The 11,283-nt window shown below is 41.8% G+C and overlaps 1 protein-coding gene across 1 annotated transcript in view; it reads right to left on the bottom strand.

The window, feature by feature from the left end:
• LOC133535455 (mucin-5AC-like) overlaps positions 1-11,283 on the bottom strand; it is a 96,029-nt gene that overhangs the window by 42,566 nt on the left and 42,180 nt on the right. The window contains exons 13-17 of the mRNA XM_061875307.1: positions 10,842-11,006; positions 10,682-10,776; positions 8,131-8,257; positions 7,798-8,043; positions 1,591-1,697 (exon numbers count right to left, since the gene is read on the bottom strand). Coding sequence (XP_061731291.1) covers positions 1,591-1,697; positions 7,798-8,043; positions 8,131-8,257; positions 10,682-10,776; positions 10,842-11,006 — 740 coding nt within the window. The remainder of the gene's footprint in view (positions 1-1,590; positions 1,698-7,797; positions 8,044-8,130; positions 8,258-10,681; positions 10,777-10,841; positions 11,007-11,283) is intronic.

Genomic DNA, 11,283 nt, shown 5'->3' with positions numbered 1-11,283 from the left:
GACCTGAACCCGATAGAACACCTTTGGGGTGAATTAGAACGGAGACAAAGAGCCAGGCCTTCTCGACCAGCATCACTTTTGGAAGAACGGTTGAAAATTCCTATAAACACACTCTGCAACCTAGTGGACAGCCTTCCCAGACGAGTTGAAGCCGTACTAACTGCAAAAGGTGGACCGACATCATATTGCATCCATTGCTTTCGTCCTCTCCAAGGTTCTCATAGTCATCATTGTCACCGACGTCCCACTGGGTGTGAGTTTTCCTTGCCCTTATGTGGGCCTACCGAGGATGTTGTAGTGCAGGGGTAGGGAACCTATGGCTCTAGAGCCAGATGTGGCTCTTTTGATGACTACATATGGCTCTCAGATAATTATATTTGTATAGCTCTTTTCTCTAGTGACTCAAAGCGCTTTACAAAGCGACACCCAATATCTAAGTTACATTTAAACCAGTGTGGGTGGCGCTGGGGGAAGTTGTGTAAAGTGTCTTGCCCAAGGACACAACGGCAGTGACTAGAATGGCGGAAGCGAGAATCGAACCTGGAACCCTCAGGTTGCTAGCACGGCCACTCTCCTAACCGAGCTATGCCGAGTAACCGTGTAATACTCTTCCATATCAGTAGGTGGCAGTCGGTAGCTAATTGCTTTGTAGATGTGGGAAACAGCGGGAGGCAGAGTGCAGGTAAAAAGGTGTCTAATGCTTAAACCAGGGGTAGGGAACCTATGGCTCTAGAGCCAGATGACTGCACCTGGCTCTCAGATAAATCTTAGCTGACATTGCTTAACACGATAAGTGATGAATAATTCCGCTGGTAATCACAGTTTCAAAATCATAAAACTTCTCATGCATTTTAATCCAACCATCCATTGTCTACCGCACCTGTTCACGATGTCGCATTAATGGTAAGAAGTATTATATTTATTATTGGTTAACTTTTAGAAAAACAATGTTGTTAAAAAGAATAAGAGACTTATTATACTCTATAAATGTTGGTCATACTTAAAAATGCACAAATTTAGTTGTATTCAGTGTTGAAAAATGTTATATGACTCTTACGGAAATACATTTTGAAATATTTGGCTTTCATGGCTCTCTCAGCCAAAAAGGTTCCCGACCCCTGTTGTAGTGGTTTGTGTTGTGGTTTGTGCAGCCCTTTGAGACACTAGTGATTTAGGGCTATATAAGTAAACATTGATTGATTGATTGATATTGAACCATATGGGTTGGGGATGGGATGGCACTTCAAGTTCATATGTGAGTCAAGGCAGGTGGCCAAATACTTTTGGCAATATAATGTATGTATATAGAGACATACTGTAATAACTTGAAGTAAATAATGAAGATTAAAAAACAATTACAAAAAATTCACAAAAAAAACTAAACTCTTACCTTTTTTATATATTTGCATAGTATGTATATATTATTTATGTTGTAGATACAAATCTTTATATATCTAGAAAGGGCGGTCCTAAAGAGGTGGGCATTATTCGGAGGTCTCAAGAAGGTACGAAATACATGAATGTGTGTGTGTGTGTGTGTTTGTGTATGCGTGTGTGTGTGTGTGTGTGTGTGTGCATGTGCGCACTTACACAGGCCATGTCCACAGTACTGCAGCTCTTTTCACACGCCGTGCCAGTGGCTCCGGGCTGAGCAGTGGCGCAGTTAAAGTAGACCATGGGGGCCACACAACTGTCTGCTGTAAGGCAAGGTAAGCAGAGAACCTTTTTAAAGGGGAACATTATCAGCAGACCTATGTAAGCCTCAATATATACCTTGATGGTGCAGAAAAAAGACCATATATTTTTTTAACCGATTTCCGAACTCTAAATGGGTGAATTTTGGCGAATAAAACGCCTTTCTGTTTATCGCTCTGGAGGCGATGACGTCAGAATGTGACGTCGCCGAGGTAATACAGCCGCCATTTTCATTTTCAACACATTGTAAACATTGGGTCTCAGCTCTGTTATTTTCCGTTTTTTCGACTATTTTTTGGAACTTTGGAGACATCATGCCTCGTCGGTGTGTTGTCGGAGGGTGTAACAACACTAACAGGGAGGGATTCAAGTGGCACCACTGGCCCCAAGATGCGAAAGTGTCTGCCGCCAGACCCCCATTGAATGTACCAGAGTGTCTCCACATTTTACCGGCGATGACAGACATGGCACAGAGATGTATGGATAACCTGCAGATGCATTTGCAACCATAAAGGCAACGAAATCACAAAGGTGAGTTTTGTTGATGTTGACTTATGTGCTAATCAGACATATTTGGTCACGGCGTGACTGCCAGGTAATCGATGCTAACATGTTACGGTAATCAACGCTAACATGCTATTTACCGGCGGTGCTAAGGCAGACATGGCACAGAGATGTATGGATAACCTGCAGATGCATTTGCCACAATAAAGTCAACGAAATCAAAAAAGTGAGTTTTGTTGATGTTGACTGCTAGCTAATCGATGCTTATATGCTACGATAATCGATGCTAACATGCTATTTACCGGTGGTGCTAAAGCAGACATGGCACAGAGATGTATGGATAACCTGCAGATGAATTTGCAACTATAGATTAGATTAGATTAGATTAGATAGTACTTTATTTATTCCGTCAGGAAAGTTCCTATATTACGTTTCCTTCCACCCACATTTAATGCGAAAAAAACACTTACCAATCGACGGATTTAAGTTGCTCCCGTGTCAAGAGATGCGAAAGTCCTGATCGTTTGGTCCGCACATTATACCGGCGATGCTAACGCAGCTGTTCGGCCATGCTATGGCTATGAATAGCGTCAATAGCTATTCGCTCAATAGCTTCAGTTTCTTCTTCAATATTTTCATACTCAAACCATCCGTTTCAATACATGCGTAATCTGTTGAATCGCTTAAGCCGCTGAAATCCGAGTCCGAATCCGAACTAATGTTGCTATATCTTGCTGTGGTATTCACCGTTGTTTGTTTACATTGGCAGCACTGTATGACGTCACAGGGAAATGGATAGTCTCATCGCAAATAGCGAAAATCAAGCACTTTAAAGCTTTTTTTAGGGATATTCTGAGACCGGTAAAATTTTGAAAAAAACTTCAAAAAATACAACAAACTACTGGGAACTGATTTTTATTGTTTTTAACCCTTTTGAAATTGTTATAATGTTCCCCTTTAAGGCTAACTAAATATTCATATCATATCAATATTACCTCCAGAGGTGGGCAGCAACACGCAACATTTACTCCAGTACATTTTTGATGACTTTTAATTCAACATACATTTTAACATTTACTTAAAGAGTATCTAAATGCTACATTTCTCAATTCCATTTACCGTATTTTTCAGGCTATAAGTCGTAGTTTTTTTCACTTATGTGTGAAATTATTAACACATTACCGTAAAATATCAAATAATATTATTTATCTCATTCGCGGAAGAGACGAAGAAAATGTCAGCAATCGTCACACACACGTCAAAAATCGTCACAAACACGTCAACCAATAAGAATTCGGCGGGGGAGGGTCATGGCAGAAGTGCATTGTGGGTCATGGAATGATAAGTGATATATGCAATATGCTACTGCCGTAGCTATTAGAATGGATCATTTCATTGTTGGCGGTAACTTATAAAAAGTGAGAAGGGCTGAACAAAAATGGCACCGAAAAGGAAATCATGTACTGCAGATTACAAGCTGGACGTAGTGAAATATACAGCAGAAAACGACAAGAGGAAGCGGCGCATACCTTTGGAGTTGGCAGAGTTGTTTAGAAGCGACATCGAGGAAGAAGATTTCATGGGATTTATCAATTAGGAGTGACAGATTGTTTGGTAAACGTATAGCATGTTCTATATGTTATAGTTATTTGAATGACTTTTACCATAATATGTTACGTTAACATAGCAGGCACCTTCTCAGTTGGTTATTTATGCCTCATATAACGTACACCAAGTGGAGGAGTTCAAGTACCTAGGAGTCTTGTTCACGAGTGAGGGAAGAGTGGATCGTGAGATCGACAGGCGGATCGGTGCGGCGTCTTCAGTAATGCGGACGTTGTACCGATCCGTTGTGGTGAAGAAGGAGCTGAGCCGGAAGGCAAAGCTCTCAATTTACCGGTCAATCTACGTTCCCATCCTCAACGGTCATGACCCATAGCTCATGACCGAAAGGATAAGATCACGGGTACAAACGGCCGAAATGAGTTTCCTCGGCCGGGTGGCGGGTCTCTCCCTTAGAGATAGGGTGAGAAGCTCTGCCATCCGAGAGGAGCTCAAAGTAAAGCCGCTGCTAGTCCACATCGAGAGGAGCCAGATGAGGTGGCTCGGGCATCTGGTCAGGATGCCACCCGAACGCCTCCCTAGGGAGGTGTTTAGGGCACGTCCAACTGGTAGGAGGCCACGGGGAAGACCCAGGACACATTGGGAAGACTATGTGTCCCGGCTGGCCTGGGAATGCCTCGGGATTCCCCAGGAAGAGCTGGACAAAGTGGCTGAGGAGAGGGAAGTCTGGGCTTCCCTGCTTAGGCTGCTGCCCCCGCGACCCGACCTCGGATAAGCGGAAGAAGATGGATGGATGGATGGATAACGTACACTTATTCAGCCTGTTGTTCACTATTCTTCATTTATTTTAAATTCCCTTTCAAATGTCTATTCTTGGTGTTGGATTTTATCAAATAAATTTCCCCCAAAAAAGCTATTTATACTCCAGTGCGACTTATATATGTTTTTTTCCTTCTTTATTATGCATTTTCGGCCGGTGCGACTTATACTCCGGAGCAATTCATAATCTGAAAAATACGGTACATGTTATTTCAATTGAGAAAAAAAAAATACAATATATATATATATATATATATATATATATATATATATATATATATATATATATAACCCCTATGATGCACCCTATAATCCAGTGTGGTTTATTTCATGTATGAAAATAAACCTGACTAGACCCCCTCGTCAGTAGTGCGTTTTATAATCCGGTGCGCCCTATGGGCTGGAAAATACGTTAAATACTGCAGTGCATGCCAAATCATGATGTCATGTCTGCATGTGGTTCAGATTGCGTTCCCATTAGAAATCTTTTTTTTTTGTAATGTGAACAGCCACTTAAAAGATCGGATTTGACAAAAAAAAATCCGAATTGGACATCCAGCAATGTGAACGTAGCTTATTTGAACGGATAGAGTGAGAATTCACGGCGAAACGTACACTTATTAGGCCTTACGTGGACCCCGACTTAAACAAGTTGAAAAATGTATTGAGGTGTTACCATTTAGTGGTCAATTGTACAGAATATGCACTGTACTGCACAATCTACTAATGAAAGTTTCAATCAATCAGTTCGATGTTAGCGTCAACTTTTCAACATTAAAAAAATAAAAATAAATAAATAAAATTAAAAACACTCCGAAAAATCGTTCAGTGTAAGCGGCGTGTTAAGTAACAAACAACGTTAACATACCAGGCACCTTCTCAGTTGGTTGTTTATGCGTCATATAACCTACACTTATTCAGACTGTTGTTCACTATTCTTTATTTATTTTAAATTGTCTTACAAATGTCTATTCTTGGTGTTGGATTTTATCAAATAAATTTCACCCAAAAAAGCGACTTATACTCCAGTGCGATTTATATATGTTTTTTTCCTTCTTTATTATGCATTTTCGGCCGGTGCAACGTATACTCTGGAGCGATTTATAATCCGAAAAATACGGTAGTTTCATTCCAATCGCTACATTTGTTTATATCATCAATATATATATGAATAATCTATTATATAATACTTGCAAATATACATTAATTTTGCCTGTTAGAGAGACTCCTTCCAGCATTTGTCTGTCCTGTAGTGGTTTCTCCAAACTCTCTTTCACCAAATCAATGTAAGCGCGAGTGACCTTTGACTCCTTTACACCAATCAAACGGGGACCTGGCAGTCACGTGACTGCATTCAAACTACACAGTGTAAAATACAGGTGTATAATCCAAGGCCCGGGGGCCAGATCTGGCCCGCCACATCATTTTATATGGCCCGCGAAATGGTACTAATACACTCTAACTAAATATTTGTTCTTTTCATTTTCACATTCAAAAATTACATGAACTAAATGTTTATATTAATATACCGGTACATATAGTTAAAATTTAATATTATCTAATCATGCAACAAAATGTTGTATCCATCCATCCATTTTTCTACCGCTGGTCCCATTATACATTTTTAAATAAAAATAAGTACTTGAAGATCAGCTTGACATATGATTTCAAAAGTGCGCTGTAAAAATGACAATAGTCCGTAAAATTCTGGCAACTGAGCTTCCAGTTTTGTTTTTTTCAACAAAAAAATAACTTTGTAATACATTATAAAAACAACAATTCTAGAATTTACCTTGGAGAAGCGGAGGAAGATGGATGGATTATTTTCATACAAAATACGTCATATATATACATATATATATATATATATATATAAAAAAAAAATTGTATTATTATTTTTTTTCCTAAATATAAAACACTTCCTAAATTTGTTTTATCTATTAAACGAACCAAAAATATGACTTATTTTATCTTGTGAAAACATTGGACACAGTGTGTTGTCAAGCTTATGAGATGCGATGCAAGTGTAAGCCACTGTGACACTATTGTCACACCTTAAAACTCATTTGTATACTCTAGCCTTTAAATAGACTCCTTTTTAGACCAGTTGATCTGCCGTTTCTTTTCTTTTTCTCCTACGTCCCACTCTCCCTTGTGGAGGGGGTCCGGTCCGATCCGGTGGCCATGGACTGCTTGCCTGTGTATCGGCTGGGGACATCTCTGCGCTGCTGATCCGCCTCCGCTTGGGATGGTTTCCTGCTGGCTCCGCTGTGAACGGGACTCTCGCTGCTGTGTTGGATCCGCTTTGGACTGGACTCTTGCGACTGTGTTGGATCCATTATGGATTGAACTTTCACAGTATCATGTTAGACCCGCTCGACATCCATGGCTTTCCTCCTCTCCAAGGTTCTCATAGTCATCATTGTCACCGATGTCCCACTGGGTGTGAGTTTTCCTTGCCCTTATGTGGGCCTACCGAGGATGTCGTAGTGGTTTGTGCAGCCCTTTGAGACACTAGTGATTTAGGGCTATATAAGTAAACATTGATTGATTGATATTGTTCTTTTTTATTATTTTTATAAATGTCTAATGATAATGTCAATGAGGGATTTTTAATCACTGCTGTGCTGAAATTATAACTAATATTGATACTTTTATTGATAGTATTCCTTTTTGTTTCACTACTTTTGGTTTGTTCTGTGTCGTTTTTGTGTCTCCTCTCGATTGCTCTGTTTATTGCAGTTCTAAGTGTTGCTGGGTCAGGTTTGGTTTTGGAATTGGATTGCAATGTTATGGTATTGATGTGTATTTTTTTGTTGGATTGATTAAAAAATAAAAATAAAAATCGATTTAAAAAAAAAGAGAATCGATTCTGAATCGCACAACGTGAGAATCGCGATTCAAATTCAAATTGATTTTTTCCCCCACCCCTAATATTTATGTTGTTTCTTGTGGAGAAATTTACTTCAATCAACTTTCCTATTTTTACGCACCCGATTCAAAAACCAACTAAGTTTGTAAATCGAGGTTTCACTGTAGTAACAAGAACTGGCAAACAGAAACGTACACAGTGTGGGCAATCCTCCAGGGCAGCTGAGTTCGCCATGTCTGCAGATGCTGAGACAAAAAAGACAAGATTTTTTTACCTATTAAAATGTTTCTGCTCTTTAAGAACGAGATAGCTACTGCAATTTTGAAGATGTTTATACCATGTACATCCTTCGCTGATGATCGCTTGGCCGTGCGGAATGACGCCGTCTTCGACGTAACAGGGACAGGCGTCGGCGGACACGCACTGTCCTTGCTCGTCCATGTAGCTTCCTTCTGCGCAGCCGCAGCCGTCCACCGCCGTGAAGCCGGCCTGGCACGAGTAGTCCGGCTGGCTGCGGGAGCGGCAGGTGCGGGCGCAGCTGGTCATGTTGTATCGGTACACCGTGCCCGCCGGACATGACGAGAACCGTCCTGGTTTTGTAGATAGGAGGAGATTTTGAGTGGGTGAAAATGGCGTTTATACCAGAAAGTCGCTTGTAGTCAGTGACATAGACTGACCACATGCGGTGGTCCTCCACTCGCTGATCTGGATCCCGGCCTCTGAGCAGGCGTACACGTAGGCGGACACGGCGGCACACATGCACTGCTCGGTGTCATCACAGTTGCAGGTGTCATACACGCAGTTCTGCAAAGGACACGCCATCGTCATCAGATATGGTTAGTAAATGGTAAATGGTAAATGGGTTGTACTTGTATAGTGCTTTTCTACCCCTTTTTAAGGAGCCCAAAGCGCTTTGACAGTATTTCCACATTCGCCCATTCACACACACATTCACACACTGATGGAGGGAGCTGCCATGCCATGGCTCACCAGGACCCATCAGGAGCAAGGGTGAAGTGTCTTGCCCAAGGACTAGGGGTGTAACGGTACGTGTATTTGTATTGAACCGTTTCGGTACGGGGGTTTCGGTTCGGCACGCAGGCATACCGAACGAGTTTGGAAGCAGAAGTGTTCACAAGCTGCTCTGCTTTCTGCCTCTGTCTCAGCAGCAAGCATTGTCCCACCCACCCTACCATCTGATTGGTTACATACAAAGCCAATCAGCAGTGCGTATTCAGACTTCAGAGCGATGTAGTCAATGCTTTAGCGTCGAGCAGAGATATTCCTTTAGCAGGGGAGCAGCGCACTCGACCCAAATTATACTACACACTTCCCAGTCACAACTATTACAAACATCACTATGAGCCCGTTGACCTTCTAGACACTTAAACTGCAGCTCAGCTAGCTCACAGCATAGGTTTGAGGTGAGGGCTAATTAGCTTTTAGCGTAACGTTAGCTCATTTTGCTGTTTGTGAGTGTGTGAGCGTGTGTGTGTGTGAGTGAGTGAGTGAGTGTGAGTGAGTGTGCGCGTGTGTGTGTGTGTGAGTGTGAGCGTGTGTGCGTGCGTGTGCGTGTTTTAGGGGCAGCAAAGCCCTGTCTGTCTGTTATTTCATTGAACTCCATTGTGTTTAGGGATGAATAGTCTCTCCTATTGCAATCGTACTATTTTGTCAGCAATAGTTACATTAATCATTAGTAATTCAGCAGCCTAGTTTTGAATAGCAGGGTCCCTGCTATCACATGTTGATAAAAATACAAAAATTACATAATAAAAGTCAACTACAGGCTTCCCAAATGCTGTAATAAATTAAGCATGATGAGTTGACAAACAATTTCAATGCAAACTGTTTAATGTTGGACTTTTTATATGTAGAAGAAAGTTTTTTTCATTTTATTTAATCAAAGCAACAACTTTAGGCAGTTTAATGTGGATTAGAGTGGGCGGAATTATTATAGTGTTCCCAATGTTTAAAGAATAAAGCCATTGTTTACAAATTTGGTAAATAAATACCCCAAAAATTTATATTTTGTTTTCTTACTGTACCGAAAATGAACCGAACCATGACCTCTAAACCGAGGTGCGTACCGAACCGAAATTTTTGTGTACCATTACACCCCTACCAAGGACACAACGGACCTGACTAGGATGGTAGAAGGTGGGGATTGAATCAATAGCCCACAGCCACTCTACCAACTTCGCCACGCCGTCCCAAAGCCCCCTGCCTTCAAAGCGAGGCAGGGGGCTTTGGAAGTTGCGATCATCATCATTATTATGGTGTGTGTATAAGGTAAGATATTTTATCTGGCATTTTGTTTCGCAATATTGTGCAAAAGCAACTTTTGTTACTTTCTGGTATCTGCTGATGTGTATTTGGGATCTGCATAAGTCCTGAAAATGTGCGCGCATCCGCCTTTGCAGTCCGTGACGAGCAGCTTCTTCTTTTTCTCTATCTTCTTGTTATGGGACACTCATCCTCCGCTTTTGCCATTTCTAATATAAAGTAATGTAAAGTTCTTACTTATATCTGTCAGTAAACTCGCCATGAAAGCGCTAAAACATACCGGTGTAGTGAGTTTACATTATTCACCCAAGGAACTTTAGTTATTAAACAGTTGTGGTCGGACAGTTTTTCACGGGACACATGTTCGCCGTTATTGCACTAGTGAGCCACAGATGAGGAGATGCTGCTCCTTTAAAGTTAAAGTTAAAAGTTAAAGTACCAAAGATTGTCACACACACTCTTGGTGTGGCAAAATTATTCTCTGCATTTGACCCATCACCCTTGATCACCCCCTGGGACGTGAGGGAAGTAGTGGGCAGCTGCGGTGCCGCGCCCGGGAATCATTTATGGTGATTTAACCCCCAATTCCAACCCTTGATGCTGAGTGCCAAGCAGGGAGGTAATAGGTCCCATTTTTTTATAGTCTTTGGTATGACTCGGCCAGGGTTTGAACTCACAACCTACCGATCTCAGGTTGGACACTCTAACCACTAGGCCACAGAGTAGTTTTTTACTGATTGAAGTAAAGTCTGAATGTCATTAAAACTGTTAACGCTACCCTTAGACAAGTATTCCACTCCCGTCCTTGCACGCTACACCGCTACAACAAAGATGACGGAGAGAAGACGCTGTCGAAGGTGAGCCACGTAAATAAGATCGCCCACAAAACGGCGCATCCCGAAGCGACTGTCAGAAAGCGGCTTAAAGATGTACTGTAAAACTCACGTCTTTGAAGGCGTCGGGGCTGACGACCGAGTGGCAGGTGGCGAAGGCTGAGCTGGGATCAGTGAGCTTGGAGCACCAGTACTGAGCGTAGCTCTCTGAGAAGCAACAAACATTGAGGTTTTAGAAAATTTGCATCAGCTGGCGTGCGCGCTTGGTGGACCTTTGCTGATGCCGTGACTGCAGGGGTGTCCGAAGCGCGTGTTGAAGTCCGGGCAGCCGGCTCTGGTTTTCCATGTGTTGGCGAAGGCGGCAGCTGTGCCCTCTACTAGACCGCTTATCACGCGGAAGTCGTCGCTCATGATGTTGTTGAAGTTGCCACACAATCCTACACACACACACACACAAACACACACACACACACACACACACACATTCTTGTATTTATTACCTTCTTGAGGGGGAGAGTGAGTAAAAAAATATTCAGTCCAAGGCTGGACTGAATATTTACAAAGAATACACAAGACTTGCAACAGAATACATTTGAAAAATCCCTCCTTTTTGGGATCACCCTAATTTAAATATATTTCACTACCAGGGGTGCAAATTAGACATTTTCTATTAGATGCAATGGTTTTCTGTATTGGGACCATGATTTTGGTCAT

Source organism: Nerophis ophidion, linkage group LG02 (assembly GCF_033978795.1).
Source record: "Nerophis ophidion isolate RoL-2023_Sa linkage group LG02, RoL_Noph_v1.0, whole genome shotgun sequence".
NCBI lineage: Eukaryota > Metazoa > Chordata > Actinopteri > Syngnathiformes > Syngnathidae > Nerophis > Nerophis ophidion.
This window is presented reverse-complemented; position numbering and strand designations above follow the sequence as displayed.